This window comes from Mesoplodon densirostris, chromosome 4 (genome assembly GCF_025265405.1).
Source record: "Mesoplodon densirostris isolate mMesDen1 chromosome 4, mMesDen1 primary haplotype, whole genome shotgun sequence".
Classification (NCBI taxonomy): domain Eukaryota; kingdom Metazoa; phylum Chordata; class Mammalia; order Artiodactyla; family Ziphiidae; genus Mesoplodon; species Mesoplodon densirostris.
Window position 1 is genome coordinate 86,831,379 of NC_082664.1, and position 17,519 is coordinate 86,848,897.

Genomic DNA, 17,519 nt, shown 5'->3' on the forward strand with positions numbered 1-17,519 from the left:
GCACGGCGTGGGGCGGAGCAGCCCCTCCAGTCTTCTCGAGAGTGGGCACTGAGAGGACGCGAGGGCCAGGCCCGGGTTTTGTGTGTTTCCAGGAGGTCTGGGCTTCTCGGCCACCCGGAGGAGCAACCGGGAGCCTTCCCTTCTGGGCAGGAGCCCAAGGAGGCCCGCGCTTTCTCTGAAAGTGAAAGGAGTGGGCGGGGGGCGCGGCCGAGGCGGGGCCCAGGCGAGCGGCCGCGCAGGCTCCGCCTCGGGGCAGTCTCAAGCCTGAGGGGCCGAGCGGCTCCAGTACCCGCCGCGCCGCGGGCTGGTGGGCTCCCCGGCGGCTCTCTTGCTGGGAAATGACCCTGCCCGGGGGCCCGACGGGCATGGCGCGACCGGGAGGCGCGGGGCCCTGCAGCCCCGGGCTGGAGCGGGCCCCGCGCCGGAGTGTCGGGGAGCTGCGCCTGCTTTTCGAGGCGCGCTGCGCCGCGGTCGCTGCCGCCGCCGCCGCAGGGGAGCCCCGGGCCCGCGGGGCCAAGCGGCGGGGGAGACAGATCCCCAACGGGCTTCCGCGAGCTCCCCCTGCCCCGGTGATCCCGCAGTTGACTGTGACGGCCGAGGAGCCGGACGTGACCCCGGCCAGCCCCGGGCCGCCCAAGCCGGAGGGTGGCTGGCTCCCGGCCGTGGGCTCGTCGCACCTGCAGCAGCCGCGCCGCCTCTCCACCTCGTCGCTCTCCTCCACTGGCTCCTCGTCGCTGCCCGAGGACTCGGAGGACGATCTTCTGAGCGACAGCGAGAGCCGGAGCCGCGGCAACGTGCAGCTGGAAACGAGCGAGGACGTGGGTCAGGTACTGGCCGCGGGGGCGGGGCCAGCGCGGGGCGCGGGGGCTGCGTGCGGGGACCTGCGTTGAGCTCTCTGCGGACCGACTCCTGCCCTAAGCTCCCTCCCCGGCGGGTCCCATTCTCACTCTTTAGGAGGGCATTGGGGTCAAAGGGAGGCGCCGGGCCGACCCCTCACTTTTACAGTGGTCACCCCGGTTCCACAGGCGAGTCACGGCCCGGGCCCTGGGGCGTCTAAGAGAGTAAGGAGGAGTCTGCGACCGGCCACTGGGAGCGGGGAGGGGGCGGGGGGAGCGTGACTTGCTGGCTGAGAGATGGTTGGAGGGATCGGAGGGGCTTAGCGCTGCCCCACGAACTCTCGGAGAGTGGGGTCAACGAGTCTCCCTCTCTGCCTCCCCCTCTCCCGCGCCGCGGCCCCACCCCCCGCCGTTGCCACGGTTTCCCTCTCCTGAGTGGGAGTGGAGCCGCGCTCCAGGCTCTGCTCGCTAGCCGCCGCCGTCTGCTCCCGGAGCCTGCACCAGGCGTGGACGCAGGGAAGGGAGGGGCGCGGGACTGGGAGCTCTGGCAGGGGGCGGAACGCAGCCCGCCTCCGCTTTACTCCTCCTAATTCTGGCCCGGGAGAAGGTAAACTGAGGCCGAAAGGGTGGGACCAGCCTGCTGACCTCCGCCTCTGGTAGCCTGGATGTTCCGGGGCCAGGTTTGACCCTCGGATAACCCAGGCTAGGGTGGGTGAAGTCATTCCCGGTGCCTGCCCCTCCTGCATGTGCCGCGCCTAGGATAGCCGTCTTGTTCCCCTGGTTTTAACCAAGGCCAAATACTTCACATAACTATCCGCGGTCAACGCGAAGGAGTTGCTCTAGATCCACGTTATGCAAGCGTCCCTGTAGTGGAGGGAGAGGCGAAGGGCGCCCCGCAGGCTCTGGTGGCTCGGGGCCTGCCCAGAAGGGCGGTGAGGGCGGCGGACGCGCGCCGGGGTTGCCGGGGCCTGCTGGACCTGGGCTCCCCCCGCGCTCGGATTGGACGAGGCGCGGGAGTCACTGTAATGACTTGCCTTGGCTTCGTGACTCAGTTACCCCTGAGACTTACATTACCCAGAGGGCGGCGTGGTTTGTAAGTGACACAAGAGGAAGAAGGGAAAAGTCTCATAGAGCAGGAACACACTCCGCCACCAGGTGTAGGGTGCGGGGAGTCCCTCTCTCCTCCCCCGGCGTACCCTGATCCCTGATCATTCCTGGTGCAACCCTGGCGCCTGAAAGGAGGCGGGTGCCGCCCAGTGGTTTCTAAGGTGGTGATGTGGGGCAGTGAGAGTACTCCTCCCTCCCCACCTCCGAAAACCCAGAGCAGTAGCTGTGGGCCTACCGCTCCCCCGCTCAAATCTCTGACAGCTGAGAGGCGGGCGCTGGAGGAAGGGAGCCACAAGGGGAGCCCCCAGCTTCGCTCTTCCTCCCAAAGGCGGAGGAGGTCCCGCGGCCCAGGACCGTGTACAACGTAGACAGGCCAGCCTGGGTCAAGACTCCGGGGACCAGTCGCAGCTCTGTCTGGGCGTCTTCGGCCGGCCTCTCCCACTCTGGGCCTCGCTGTCACCCGGCGCGGCAGGAGCTGGAGCAGATGGCCGTTGAGAGCCTTTCCAGCTCCAAGGCGGCGAGTCCCAGGCCTTCCCAACCCCCAGCACGCCGGGGCCTCCCCGAAGGCAAACAGCCGAGGCAGCGGCAGATAAGCCAGGGGCTGTTGACAGAGGCCGCCTGCGTCTGCGTGGAGGGCCCGGCTCGGACTTTGCCTCGCGGCCAGGCCGGGAGCAGCACAGTGCGCCCGCCCAGTCTGCCTTTAGGGCTTCCCCAGGTAGGAAGCAGAGCCCATCGGCTGGCTGACCGTGAAGGATGCACCTGGGAGAAGGGTGCTGAGGCAGTACTCGGCAGCTTCCAGCTCGCCAGCCCCTTACAACTCAGGCCTGGGTGGACAACGGGAAGAGAGGGGAGGCTCTGCCCGGCTTGTACATCCTTCACTTCTCTTCCTAGGAGCTACGCACAGTCTTCCCAGAGCCTGGAGCTGGGCTCCCCGCAAGGTAGTTGGGACTGGGCAACCTGCCTCCCTCCTGGGTCCTTTCCTACGGTAGAGGGAAGAGTCATGGGCAGGGAAAACCATACAGGCCAGGAGAGGAGTTGGGGCCCTATCCCCAAGGGTGGCTGGCATGACTGTATTCTTAGGCCTTGTCTGCCTCTTAAAATAATTTTGGGGTGTTGCTCTAGCAGAAGAGAGGGTGTTTGACTCTTGTTCGTTTGGTTCTCTTCTCTCAGTGCTCCAGGATGGGTAAGGAGACCTGGATTCGATCCTGTCCTGGACCCAGAATTCCCACACTTCACTTCTCACTAATTATAGAGCAGAATTTAGGTTAACAGGCTTCCTTTTTAAAAAGCAAATGCCCCTGGGAGGGTGAAGTCGTGGGTCACTTATACCTTAGTGCAAATCATCTTATAAATTTAAACGGATTGTTCTCATCACCACCGCCACCAGGAGTGCTTATTTGATAGAGCGAAGTATTGGGAACATGGTGAGGGGGTTGGGTGGTAGAGAGCTTTAGCCAGAGTCTGGATGGCTGGAGGTAGGGAGTAGAAGTCAGGAAGGATGGGGATGAACACCAAAGACGAAGCAAAGGATCCGTTCTGGCAGAAGATACACTGAATATCTGGTGTGATATGAGATGGAGGAGAGTCCTCAGGGCTTCCAAATAGAGCTCAGACAAAGGAGGGTCTGAGGCTAGTATCCAGCTAAGCCCTGCCCAGAGAGACATGCTCCCTGTCCAGCTCCATGAGTGAGGAAGTATCAGAGGGTCCTCCTGTGACTTCATCAAAGACTCTTTCACATGGTCAGCTCTCCTGAGCTTTTTGTCCCAAGATGTCTGGGTAGCCTCTTGGCTGTGAGTGGCTTTCCCAGACTTCTATGGCGGAATAGACTGTGCCAGAGGATGGAGTTTTAGCCCTCTTTTCAGCTAGATTTCACTCTGTAACATAATGAATCTGCTTTCTGATATTCATACAATAAAAGCCGTACCTGCTCAAAAATATATTCCCTGCTGTTGTTCGTGTGCCCAAATCCCCACCCACCCACCAAAGAATGATTCTCCCAGAACCTTTTTGGATACATGCATCTTTATATGCATTACGTTCCCCGGGGGAGGTAGCTCCCTAAGATGGAAGACTACAGAGTTCCAGGATACTTGCATCAACTCCTTCCATGTTTGACCATATGCATTAATGGCAGAAGAACTAAATCCTGTCATTACCAACCAACCTCAAGAGGTGGCTGAGAGGGCTGAGATGGCATTATGGGTGTGAAAGCCCTTTGTAACCCACATGGCTGGAGCCAGCCTTAGTCTTTGCTGCTCTTGGCTGATATGGTCCTCACAAAACTGTGGTGGGGAGAGTGGAGAGATGACCCCATGTTACCTCAGCTTGGGAGCAAGTCAATGCTATGTTATCACACATCAGTCAAGTGTCAGTAGCCCAGGACTGAAGGTACTAAATCCTCTTCTACCAGGCACACCTTCCACCTTCCAGCCTCACTCACTGCTCCCACATGATCCCAGAAGAAAGGATGATGCCGTTCTCCCATCTCACCTAACCCAAGGCTGGTTCCTTCTTCTAGGATGGCTACAGAACTAGATGTACCCTCTGATGAAGTCCATTCTGGTCCCACTGTCCCCCAAATTCTGCCAGTAAGTCCCTAAAGCTGCCCGAAGCCCCACCATTAAACCCATCCCTTTGGATGAAGCGAAAGTGTCCAGCCAACAGAGAGGGGTCCCCAAACAGATCTCAGTGTTTCCTCAGTGATTAAAACATACCAGCTTGTGGCTGCAAATTGCTTCATCTTGTACAAAACTCTTTCTCCTGCAGGGTCCCCTTTGACCCCTAAAGGGAGTCTGGGTGGTAGCATGGATTTTGGAACCTGCTGGGGCAATTGAAGCATGAGGAGGGGGTTGAACTGGAGCTTAAGGCAGAGACTGGGGGCTGGGAGCAGGGATGGAGGGGATGTTAACTCTCTGAACTTTGATTGCCTTCCGTAAAATGGCAATAATTACCACCTCATGCACTTGCTCTGCATGTGCAGCAGCATAACGAATCTCAAACTGAGTGTGGGGGAAGAGGGATGGTGCCACTCAATACACACAGCACATACATCTTCCTGGAATTTTATTTGAGGATTTGGAGGTGGGAGAGTTTTATAATAAAACTTGGATTTATTATGCAGCATAATGCAAACCTTGCATGTATTTAAAGAGTGAAAAAGGGAGTTTTGAAAGAGATGTCATGCTTCTAGTGGGCTGCTTCTGGCTACACCCCCAGATCCCCAGGGATTGGAAAAGTGATCACACCCTAGTGTGCCATGTAGGGACTTCAGTAGGCAAACAGGAGCAATGCTGTCTGATGGAGATGAGAAGTGCCTGGCATGCAGTAGGCGGTCAGTAAACGGTGGCTCCTGTTATGGCAACAGCTAGGTCCAGAGGAAACAGGCTCACACTGATGAAATTCTCCCTTGGGTTCACTCAGATAGAAAGTGACAGAGCCAGGACTGGAACCAACTCGGGACTCCCCATCCAGTGCTCTGTCACTAACTTCCATCTCCTCCCCATGGAAAGGGGTTTTATGGTCATCAGCCTCCCCTGCTTAGGCCAGCATGCCAGTTCTCCCTCTCCCTGTTAGAACACCCTCTGGTCAGGGAAGCTGGATTCCTGGGTTCCACGCTTGTGGAGGCACACGTGTAACGCCTCTAAAAGGCAGGCCCCCTGGGAGGAGGCAGCAGACACACTGTTTGGAGGAGCAAACCTCTGCACTCCAGTGGGTAGACACAGGACTGATGAGTTTGCGGTGGGAAGAGGAAAGGTCCAGAGGATGAGATACTCTCAGGACTGGCTGAAGGCTAGACACAATGGTCAAGAGGCAAAAGGTACACCAAAATCTACATTTCCCTCCCAATTTCATCTAAGATGACAGACCCTCAGCTCTGTATCCCATTTTCAAAACCCAGGTTTCTGGGTCCAGATCAGGACTAAGGGTGCCCTGGGCCTTTTCAACTGGCTAGGAGTGAGATGGCATCTAGGGATAGCAAGAGGACCTTGGGGAGCCCAAAGCCACTCTTTCTCCAGGCCCTACCAGGCTGGCCTCCCTGCCCTGGGCCTATGTAATGGTTTGTTTCCATGTTTGTCTTTCTCCTTCAATGAGAGGAACCAATGGTCCCAAGTAAATGAAACAATAATCCAGATTTGTCCAGCTACTGCTTCATGCCAAGGAATGGGTTGGGGGTGGGGGCATCTGTCACACTCAAGCCTCATTTACTACTCACAACAACCCAGCGAGAGTGGTTATTTCCCCATTTTACAGATGAAGAAACTGAGCTCAGAGGCTTCTCAGGCCGCAGAATATCCGGAGGCATTGGTAGAAATGCACATTTTTGGTCCCACCCCAGACTGCTCAGAATTTCCCTGTCGTGGACCTGAAAATCTGCATTTTTAAAAACAAGAGTGACCACCGTGTGATTCTCATGCTCACAAAAGTCCTAAAACCTCGACAGAGCAGTTTAGTAACCTGTCCATGCAGCTTTGGAGCAGCAGAACTGGGTTGCAAACGTGAGCTTTCTGACGCTGAGCCCAGGGCTCTTTTCAGCACACTGAAGAGCTGGATGTCTGTCAACTCCATGTGCTTGTCTCAGGGTCCGCCACACAGGCTCACAATAAACTTTCCCTGAGCGAATGAATGATTGACTCATCAGGCCCTAGCTGCTTATTGTAAGGTTGGGCTGGGCGAGACCACGTTCCAGAGGAAGGAGGGCTTATGCAGACGCTAACTTACAGACCGGGACCGTGTCGCTTTCAGAAAAGCCACTGGCAGAAGATCCGGACCATGGTGAATCTGCCCGTCATGAGCCCTTTCAAGAAGCGCTACGCCTGGGTGCAACTGGCGGGGCACACGGGTGAGCACGGGGCAGGCACGGGGGAGGTGGGTGGAGGCGGGGAGGAAGGGACTAGGCAGCACTAACTAGCGCCTGCCCGCAGGGAGTTTCAAGGCGGCGGGCAGCAGCGGGCTGATTCTGAAGCGTAGCTCAGAGCCCGAGCGCTACTGCCTGGCACGGCTCATGGCGGACGCGCTGCGCGGCTGCGTGCCCGCCTTCCACGGCGTGGTGGAGCGCGACGGCGAGAGCTACCTGCAGTTGCAGGACCTGCTGGACGGCTTCGATGGGCCCTGCGTGCTTGACTGCAAGATGGGCGTCAGGTACGCGTGCCCTACCGGGCAGGTGGGAACCTGTAAAGGGCCCGGGGCGGGGACGAGCTCTCTACGCGTGCCCAAGGCCGCGCTTTATTTACAGGGTCCGGGTGTGCGCCCGCTCAAGCCCCGCCGCTGTCTGCGCCTCCGTAGGACTTACCTGGAAGAGGAGCTGACCAAAGCCCGCGAGCGGCCCAAGCTGCGGAAGGACATGTACAAGAAGATGCTGGCCATAGACCCTGCGGCACCCACCGAGGAGGAGCACGCGCAGCGCGCGGTCACTAAGCCGCGCTACATGCAGTGGCGAGAAGGCATCAGCTCCAGTACCACGCTTGGCTTCCGCATCGAGGGCATTAAGGTGAGCCAGGCCCACTTCGCCTTGCACCTCCCGAGCCCTTCCCCCGCCCCAGCCCCACTGGGCGGTGTCTGTCCTCCATGTTGACCTCCCACCCTGACAGTCCCCGGAAGAGGCAACCTCTGGCGGCAGTCTCGCTGTCCCTGGCATTCAACGTCCCGGAAGGTACCGCTGCTCTGGCCTGATCCTCTCCCCTCGGGCGGGCACGGGACCCCTGACAATTTCTGCCCACCTCCTACAGAAAGCCGACGGCTCCTGCAGCACAGACTTCAAGACCACGCGAAGCCGGGAGCAGGTGATTCGCGTCTTCGAGGAGTTTGTGCAAGGGGATGCCGAAGTGCTGGTGAGTGCGGGATCCCAGAACCCTGAGGTGTTGGGGAGCCTGATACCTAGGGGTGTCCCCAGGTCAGGTCAATTTATGTAGCACCCTACCCTATGTGACCCCCATCATAGCATTTATCGCATTGTGTTGTAATTGCTTTACATTCCTTCCCTTCTGGCTGCGCGCCACGTGGGGGCCTGTGCCTTCCTCACCACGGTATTTGCCAAGCCAAGCATGCATCATGGCGCTCCTCATATTCGCAGAGGTTCAACTGGTATTTAGTTAGTTTGTTCTCCTCTCCTACTCTACCCTCTCCAGAGGAGGTATCTGAACCGCCTGCAGCAGATCCGGGACACACTGGAGGTCTCTGAGTTCTTTAGGAAGCACGAGGTAAGAGGAGTAGGCTCAGGTACCGGGTCTGTGGTCTGTGAGGGAACAGGGTGGAGGGCTTCTCCGGATTAGAGCCGTAGCCTGACGGTGTGGGACTCGGCAGGTGATCGGCAGCTCGCTCCTCTTTGTGCATGATCACTGCCACCGCGCCGGCGTATGGCTCATCGACTTCGGCAAGACCACGCCCCTCCCCGACGGCCAGACCCTGGACCACCGGCGGCCCTGGGAGGAGGGCAACCGAGAGGACGGCTACTTGATGGGGCTGGACAATCTCATTGGCATCCTGGCCAGCCTGGCTGAGAGATGAGGCTGGGCCCCGTCCCCACGGACCGGAGGGTCTGACAGAAGGACGTGCGCCTGCATCCCCGCCATGCATGCGGGCGAGAGACTGAAACCCCGCGGTGCGGGGCGGTTCATACGGTACTATAGGGCCAGGTGCCGACCACTACAGGACACACTGCACGCGCAGGGCCTGGCCCCCCTAAAAGCCCCAGTGTTCCCAGAGCTGATGACACTAATTTACCGGGCGAGGGAGGAGTAGAAGTGGGATGAGTGGCTTCTTCTTCAGCCCAGCTCTTCTGAGGGGGCTCCATACCTCTCCAGAGAAGCCAGATAATGAACTTTATTTCACAGGTACTAGATCTATTGGTCTGACCTCCCACACTACAATGGACTCCCCTTCCCAATAAAACTCAAAGACACCAGCTTTGACTCATGCCTCATCCCCTCCCTCCTCTGGTCCCTTCTTTCTCAGTTCCCTGGCATCCCTCACATCCACTCAGATCACTGGAGGATATGAGAAGAGCTCTTTATTACAGGTATCTGTAGTGTTGGGGGCTGCCCAGATGGAGGATGCTAGTGGGGTAAAGGCAATCTAGAGAAGGCTTCCTGCAGGAGGCAATTTCAATTCTCCACCTACACCTGGGAGTTGGGGGAGTACCCTCCGGTCCCAAATATCAAAGGCTGGGAGTGGCCAGACTCTTGCCCAGGAGGCCTGAGACTGGTTTCCAGGATGGAGGGTCCATGGTGCCAGGCCAGCCCTAAGACAGGCCCAGACATACAGCACAGACTGTGGGGGACAGAGGCTACTTGGAACATAAGCCACCTAGAAGCCTGGGGAGGAGTGCAGGGAGGAACTGCTACCCTCAGTGCTAGAGTCCTCACCCTCAGGGCCCTTTGGGACCCAGGAACCATAGGTGGGATTCCAAAGGTTCTGAGGCTGGAGACCCCTGGATTTGGAGGGCTTGAGGCCAGGAGCCAAGGAGGCTCCCTCCCCAGACTTGGTTCTTGGGTCTGTGGACATCTTAGGTCCGCCAAAGATAGGGTCCCCAGCCCCTTCCTCCTCCAGGATGGGTCCCAGTTCCACTGGAAGGGGTGAATTCAGCACATCAGGGTTCTGTAATGGGATGGTAGGGGAGCAGGGGGCCACAGTGCTGTTTTATGGCTTCCCTCTTGACCCCCAAGTCCAGGGTGGTCAGGACAGGTCAGGGGGCACACCTGAGTGCGGTATTGAAGACCTCCAAGATGCTGGCAAAACTAGGGTGAAGTTCAAGCTGATGCTGCCAGCACTGGGTCATGATATGGTACCTGGGGAGAGGCAGGAGTTCATGCCAACCCACGGCTGTGAAAGACCTCCCTCCTGAGGCAACACTCCATACTCACACAGGCCTTGGACAGCCCCTGAGGGGGTCCATCCACCCCCCTCAGATGACAGAGTCCAGCACCTCCTGATCGGTGTGCCAAGAGTAGGGCATGTAGTCCAGTGAGATCTCCCAGAGCAGCACTCCAGAAGACCTGCATCAGGGGCTTCCCTGGTGGCGCAGTGGTTGGGAGTCCGCCTGCCGATGCAGGGGACACAGGTTCGTGCCCCGGTTCGGGAGGATCCCACATGCCGCGGAGCGGCTGGGCCCGTGAGCCATGGCCGCTGAGCCTGCGCGTCCCGAGCCTGTGCTCCGCAACGGGAGAGGCCACAACAGTGAGAGGCCCGCATACCACAAAAAAAAAAAAAAAAAAAAAAAAAAAAGACTTGCATCATAAGTGGGAGGAGCTAAGTGAAGCCCATCAGGCACAGCTTCCCTTTCCCTCACATGAGGTGGCCCAAGGCAGGGGAGGGTGTGTTATCACCAGGAGTCTGTCTTGGATGTGAAGATGCCCTCCAGGAAGCCCTCTGGGTCATCTACTTGACAGGCAGCAGAGCCTGGCTCCCCTTGCGGTAATAACTGGCCCTACATGAGGGAGGAGAGGAGTGATGAATTGTTTAAATGGCCCAAAGGTGCTGGTAAACTCCCTACACAAGGGGTTTGGACAAGATGTTCTCTGGGATCCATAATTCACCACAACAGGGAGCAGGATGGAGGGTGGGGATTCAGAGCGCACAGGTTCTCAGAAGGAGGGGAGGACGCAGCTGAGCAGAATGACATTTACTGGAAAACCTCTGTAAGCCCTGGGGGCAGAGGCCAGGACTGGGCTGGGCCAAGCCCCACCTGGAAGTAGTAGGGGTTGGGGGTTGTCCTGATGGTGGAGGTGAGCTTGCTCCGCTGGAGCTCAGGGCCTGGCAGCCTCATCCACCACAGGCCCTGCCACTTCTTACGGTTCACTGAGGGTGGGAGGAAAAACGGCATACTCTCTACCTGGCCATCAGGCCCGCCCTGACTTGCCCCCTTCCCAGGACACCTCTCCAGATGCCCATTAAGATAAATGTTGTCCTCAGGCCTCCCCAGCTGCTTCTACTCTTAGAACCCCAGAGGAGTCCACCACAGCTCTGCTGGGAGTAGAGGTCTTGAAATCAGCCATGTCTGCCCCTGGGACCCCACAGAAGCCCATCAGTTCAGTGGAGAAATCAGCCATGCTTGCTGGATGCTCCATACCCAGAATCAGGACCCCACACACCATAGGGAGTCTCAGTGTCAAGATCAACATCACAGCCACCATCAGAATCAAAGGGTCTGAGGGGTGGGCAGCTCTAGAGAGAAAGACACATCTCCAGTGGGAAATGCCTCTCTGTCCCTCTACCCCAAGTTTTACCCATGCCTCAAGACTCAGCTCAAGTGTTAACTTTTCCATGATGCTTTCCCCACTTATCCTAAATGAATGCAGCCTCTCCCTCCTGAGAAGCCCTAAAATACTTTACACCTCCCATGGCAATTGTCACTATGAGATATATCTAGGTATAAATGTAGATGTATATCTAGAGATAGTGATAGATATCTCCCCTCACACACTAGACCACTAGACTATGTGCTCCTTGAAGGCAGAGTTGCACTTCCAGTCCCCTGCCCAACACCCAACACGGTGCCTGGCACACAGCAGGCATCCTTCCCATGCCCTACTGCTCCCCACAGCCCATGGCCCCAGGAGTCCAGACCTCAGACACATACCCATGCAGGTGATGTTATCTGCAGCCAGCTCCATGCCCTCTGGGCACATGCATCTGGCCAACTGGAGCTCTGCCTGCCATTGGCAGATTTTCAAAAGGCAATGACTGCGATTGAGGTATAATCGAATCTCCACCTCTCCATGGCTCTCCATGACTATGAGTAAAAGAACTCATATTGCGGGGTGAGCATGGGGGGCATACGTACTTTTCCCAGCCTCATGGTTAATTTTAGCCCTGGACTTTGGAACAAGGAGCAGTGCCAGGCATCTAGGGTGGGTGGGAGAGTTTGGGGGACTTCTGTCAAGCCTGTATGCTTCCTCTTCTGGGATCCTTGAGCTTGCAGGTAGTTGAAGAGAATTCATAGCAAGAGATATTTGACAAGCAGACCAGAATGCCCCATACCGGCTTTACAACTGACAGCCCAGTTCCCAAGTATTCTTGTGCTGTGCAAGAACAGGTAGTTCACGGTGCAGAGTTGGTGGCTCAGATGGGAGGGATTGAGGAAAAGGGCTAGGCTAGCTGAAAGGTGGGGGATAGGGGCCAACACCTGGCAGAGGCTGCAGGTAGAGCTCTCTGTTGGGGTGTATGAAGGATACCCCATCGTCCCCATCAGCCCAGAGGATGTCAGCCTCTGAGGCATCGCCCCCTGGAAATTGAAAGAGGGTTTAGCTACAAAATGGGGGATTAAGGGGCACACAGCTGCCTCACAGCTGGGAAGCTGGCTTATGAACAGTGGGGAAGCTGGAGTCTCCCAGTGGAAACCCCAGTGTGGTCTTCTCTACACTCACATTACAGTACAGGTGCTGCCAGCTTGCATGTGGGAGCTGAGGGGCCAGAGAAGTGGGAAAGGAGTAATCAGCTGGAATCTGAAGGCCTGGTTCACGTCGGCTGGGATGGCTCCTTGTCTGTCTGCACCTCTCTAATCTCATGTCCTCAGCTATCAAATGGAAGAGGCTCAAACCACATATTCCACTTCTGTGATAATGGAGACGATGCGTATAAAGTACTTACGAACAGTACAGCCCAGACAGACACAAAGGCTCTGTTTCTTTATAGCAGTGGTTTCCAAACTCTGGAGTGTATTAGAATCACCTAGAGGACTGACTAAAACACAGATAGTGGGACCCTCCCCTAAAGTCTCTGATTCAGTAGGTTGAAGGGGGCTGAGAATTTGCATTTCTAACAACTTCTTAGGTGGTGCTGATGCTACTCGCTCAGGGACCACACTTTGAGAACTGCTGACTTAAACTATCCCTGCCTTTCTGCCTCCCTGCTCAGCCTGCTAACTCAGCCAGCTGTAAGTTCCTGGGACTGCTGCAGATCGAGGACGGGACTTGTGATGACAAAGGTCCTGGATGTAAAAGAAAATCGAGGGAGTCCTATCTGCACGTGTGATTTGCAACTTATGTGACCTCCTTTTCTAACAGCTATTACTCTACCTACTCTGACCTGAAGCGTAGCTCAACACCTTTCCTAACTCAACTATCTCCCGAGGGACTAGGTCTGTTCTAAGGCTCTAACCCCACTTCACTCTCGGGGCTGCCCAGATGCCCTCCCCAAAAGTTCACCTACCCGGGTGGCCGCCGCCGTCTCCACTGAAGCCGCCGGCTGAGGCCCAGCCAAGCGCAGCCCAGGCCTCCCTGCAGCCCTGGCCACCCTCCGCTCCCTTCCGCGGTGAGCGGCCGGCCGGCGGAGAGGGCGCCCGCGACGTCTGGCCGTCCCCTCCACCTGCAGAGAGACCGCGGGATGGCCGGACGCGGGGAGGGGGAGCACGGCCTCCTCCCCGCCGCAGCCCGCGCCCTCACCCGCCGCCCCGCCTCTCCCGCTGCTTCCCGGCGCCGCCGAGCGGTTCCGCAGTTTTTCAGGGGTGGCCTGAGTCCGGCCTCGGTCTTCCCGCCTCAGGTACGCCCTACCGCCTCCTCCGGCCGCCACCAGCAGCGGCTCCAGCTCATGGGCGCGCAGCTACGCGGCAGCGGCGTTCAGGGGCGCGCCCTCTAGCCGTCGAGCGACGACCCGGGCGCTGGGTGAGGGGCCCCGAGCCCCACCCCGGGGACTGGAGTAAGCGAAGGGGCTCTCAGCCAGGCCCAGGACTCTGGGGGCGCCAAGGAGCTCGTGTTGCGTGCGCGCCCGCGCGAAGGTTTGCGACCTCAACGCTGAGCGCTGGAGGCGGGAGCGGCCCGCGCCGAGGCAAGGAAGTACCGGAAAGACGGCGGTGGCAATCCCCATCCGCTCCGACTCCTGCCCAGCTCCGCGACCCCGGAACCCCTCCGATCCCCTCCGTCGCCGCGTGCTCCTCAGCGGCCGGAGACTCTCCGAGGCAGAACGAGCTGGCTCTCCTGGCTCCCCGGCGGGCGTCCAGGACCGGAATCAGCGGGGGTCCGGGACCCTCCGCTCTCAGTGCTGAGGTCTTAACCCCAGGAGCGCCCTCTCCTTCCACCCAGCCCTCGCCCTGGGGCGCTTGAGCCGTCCCCCTCTCACTGGCTCCGCTTACTCTCGGACAGGCGTCCTCTCCCTGCTGACCTACGAGGATGTAAGGCAGCTCCCCGCGACCAAGGGGGAAAACGGCGGAGAGGAAGACTCCATGCGCCGGTGACAGGTGGTTCTTGGCACCTTTGCCGCCCGCGGCTCCATAGGCTGAGATCCTGCGGAAAGCAGGCGCTGAGTCCACGGCCCTTGACCATCGGTCCTCGGGCCGCCCGCCTAGGGCAGAGATTGCTGACAGAGGCAGCTTCAGAAGTTCTTATCTGAAGGACTTGGAAGACGTAGTCGATTTTGAAGGAATGGGGAGACTTAGGTATGCACACCATAAAATTAGATTTTACTTTTTTTTTTTTTTTGCTCCGTCGCTAGGCTTGCGGGATCTTATTTCCTCGATCTGGAATTGAACCCGGGCCCCCAGCAGTGGAAGCACAGAGTCCTAACCACTCGACCGGCAGGAAATTCCCTAGATTTTACACTTATTTCGCGAGGCTTAATGGAGACGGAGGGAAGCTCAAGCCACCCTTGGTGGCTGGTTAGGGACACTCCACTTGGCAGGAACAGGCTCCTGGGTACGGCTAATTTGGTAGCGACTATTGCCACCTTTCCCCGGTTCCGCTGGAAGAAGGGACAAAAAGCCGCCCTGGCCGCTTGTCACTGCGGAATACCCCAAGACGCAAAGTGGTGCGTACATAGCCTTGGTTCCCCCGACCACAGAACCTCAGATTCGCAGGTCACCACCCTTATCTATTCCTGCTCCGCACTTACAGAGGCCGGCCGGCGCCCGGTGCCCACCACAACTGCACGCCTTTCAGAGGCCTAGCGGCCCCACTGTCACCACCACACTGCTGCCGGTGTAGTCCCAGCCACACTGTGTGGGCCCGTGTCAGCTGCTGGCCCTGCAGGTGGAGAACAGCCAACGCCCCTCCGGGCCTGGGAGCAGGGAGGGAGGAAAGGGTCAAGAGCACCTGCCCCGGCCTGAGGGTCTGCGGTGGTGAGTGGAGAAGGGAGGAAGGGGCTAGGAGCTCACCTGGGGGAATTAGGGGAGAGGCTGGCTCACAGTGGCTAGGCGGTGTGGTGATGTTCAGGTCCCAGGGGCTTGGAACTGGCAGGGGCAAGGGTGAGGAGGGGAGAAAAGGTGCCTGGGACCCCAAGCTGGAGCAGAGAATGGCACCTGAAAGGTGACAGGGCAACAGAAGGGTTGGGAGAGGGCACAGAAGTTAACAGGATGGGAGATGAAGAGAAGGCTGCCCTAGCCTCTCACAGCCACACTCCTACCCCCACCCAGTCAGGGCACACCAGCACCTGGAAGCGGGCCCCAAGACAACTCTGGTCGCTGAAGGCAGGGCTGAGGGAGGGGGGTGGAAAGGGTGGTGGTGCCCGCTTTTGTCTCTGCAAGTTTTTCCCCTGGAGAGCCCTTCCCAGTGGATGCCTTGGGCACCAAGCTGAACTCGGTCCTTCAGGTCCCCCGTCTTGTCTTTTCTCGACTTACCTTGGTGGTTCTGCCCCCCAGGCGGTGCTGAGACCCTAGGGCCTGTCCCTCCTTCCCCAGCCGATATCTGGATCCTCAGATTCAGACACCCCTGCAATTCTCTGCCTGCACTCCCCACACACCGACCCAGGAGCTTTGGCTGCAAGAGTTCGAGGCCTCTGCAGGAGCCACTTGGGACCCCTTCTGTCTCGACTGTGGTCCCCAAGCCTAGGAAGGTGCCTCTAACCTGATGGTTCCCTGACTGCCAAAAGGCACTTACCCACGGCTCTGAGCCACTGCAGCTAGAGTGGCAGAGTCAGACCTTGCGACTTCAGCCCAGATTGCCGCTTATAGGAGTGTCCAGTCGCTCGCTGGAGACCGCTGGGTCCTAAAGCCGGCCTGGCCACTCCCACCTCAGACCCCAGGATGCGAAGGATCTTAGGGTTCACCTCGTACAATTCCGTTGCCTGCGTCAACTCTGTGCACAACTTACTGTGATTTTGGTGATTTGATGTCAGAAGACCAGAGTGCTAGTATTAGTGTCCCTAGTCAATTGGTTTTGGTGAAGAAATCACAACAGCTCTGAGACAGTTTCTCTACCACCTGCGAAACCATAGGAAGGGAAGTTTCTCTGTAAACCACAAAGCACCCGACAACTGAGAGGGCCACACAGCCGTCAGGTGGTTTTGTGTCTTCCTCATTCTTTTGCTCAAAATACCAATTTTAGTGGCTGAGGCCTGCTTAATATAAAACACTGAAAAAAAGAAGTTATAGTAGTTAGCTACTTGGTAAAGTCTCTGAGTGTAGAGTGCCGGGTGTAGACACAACAGTGATTTTTTTTAAAAGTTTGGTACCCATGCCTTATTTAACTCTCACTGTGAGGTCACAGAATTTACTTTGCAAGGTCCCTGTAAATCAATAGTTCCCCAAGCATGGTTGGTTCTGGACAGCAGCAGTACCTGGGGACTCGTAAAATGCAAATTCTTGGGTTTCACCGTAGACCTACTGAATCAGAAACACTGCTGGTAGGGCCCGGTGATCTGTTTTAACTCGCTGTCCAGGTGATTTTTTTTCACATAAGTTTGAGAGCTATTGCTGTTTTGCAGATACCGGAGTTGCTGAGTGAAGCGTATTGTACGATTCTGTGTTTGGCAGCTCCGTTTATGGTGAGTGGTTTCTCTACCTACTGACAGCACACTGCACTCACCCTGACCTATAAACACAATGATGGTAAGTAATTCCTCACAGCAAATGACACTGTAAGAAAGCTTAGTGTTGGAATTCAGGCAAAAGAACCTAGAAACTACCAAAAGAAAGAAAGAAACCAATGAATCAAGAGTTTACGCTTTGATCCACTCCTCCCCAGCCTTTGCCTATCACCAATGAAGTCCACAGTGGAAGGGGTGTTGTAGAACAGCACTATAGACAATGTTTTCACTCCACCTCCCCTCCCGGCCCCCGCCACAGTCCCACCACCAAATTCATACATTGAAACGGAATCCCCAAATTGAGGGTATTTGGAGGTGGGGCCTTTGGGAAGTGAGTAAGTCATGACGGTTCCACCTTCATGGGTGAAATGGGATTAGTGCCCATATAAAAAGAGGCCCCAGAGAACTCCCTTGCCTCTTCTGCCATGGGAGAGCTGCCTATGAACCAGGAAGCAGGGCTTCACCAGATACCAAATCTGCCAGCACCTTGATCTTGGACTTCCCAGTCTCTAGAACTGTGAGAAATAAATGTGTTGTCCAAAAGCCACCCAGCCTGTGGTATTCTGTTATAGCAGCCCAAACAAATTTAAGATAGACAGCTACTGCACCAGTCTGATTTCTGGCTTCTTCTTGTCTCATGATCGCAGTTGATGGAAATAGGGGACCATAAGGAGACAAGATGCTAACCTCATTTAGCACACCTACACTCCAAGTGGACTGCTGAGAATCCTTCTAGAAGCGCCCCCCCATTCCCAAGAGCACCGCCCTGGCCTGGCTTCACTCCAGAACTGGGACCCACGTTTTTGTTGTCCCAGATGTGGACTCAAGCTTTCACCTCCCATTCAT

General features: G+C 57.2%; 2 protein-coding genes across 2 annotated transcripts; one reads left to right on the forward strand and one right to left on the reverse strand.

Moving 5' to 3' along the window:
- The first annotated feature begins 338 nt into the window (after window positions 1-338).
- ITPKA (inositol-trisphosphate 3-kinase A) lies at window positions 339-8,447 on the forward strand. The gene is made up of 7 exons (XM_060098306.1): window positions 339-827; window positions 6,687-6,783; window positions 6,866-7,082; window positions 7,227-7,431; window positions 7,670-7,771; window positions 8,069-8,140; window positions 8,244-8,447. Exons 1-7 carry the CDS (start codon window positions 339-341, stop codon window positions 8,445-8,447), a joined length of 1,386 nt encoding a protein of 461 aa, XP_059954289.1.
- Window positions 8,448-9,245: 798 nt separating this feature from the next.
- Window positions 9,246-17,017, reverse strand: LTK (leukocyte receptor tyrosine kinase). The gene is given in 20 exon segments (XM_060096081.1): window positions 9,246-9,536; window positions 9,638-9,657; window positions 9,660-9,727; window positions 9,803-9,934; window positions 10,265-10,313; window positions 10,316-10,365; window positions 10,551-10,569; window positions 10,572-10,736; window positions 11,008-11,100; window positions 11,518-11,670; window positions 12,064-12,162; window positions 13,089-13,244; window positions 13,322-13,478; window positions 13,716-13,734; window positions 13,736-13,847; window positions 13,995-14,158; window positions 14,763-14,811; window positions 14,814-14,927; window positions 15,025-15,168; window positions 16,810-17,017. Coding segments are annotated over 20 exon segments (2,262 nt in total).
- Between the last annotated feature and the right edge of the window lie 502 nt (window positions 17,018-17,519).

What these genes read in the sequence shown, in the direction of transcription:
- ITPKA (XM_060098306.1), top strand. Translation starts at nt 339, where the DNA reads ATGACCCTGCCCGGGGGCCCGACGGGCATGGCGCGACCGGGAGGCGCG. An exon ending in CGAGCGAGGACGTGGGTCAG is followed by an intron (nt 828 to 6,686) that starts GTACTGGCCGCG and finishes TGTCGCTTTCAG; the next exon opens with AAAAGCCACTGGCAGAAGAT. An exon ending in AAGGGGATGCCGAAGTGCTG is followed by an intron (nt 7,772 to 8,068) that starts GTGAGTGCGGGA and finishes TACCCTCTCCAG; the next exon opens with AGGAGGTATCTGAACCGCCT.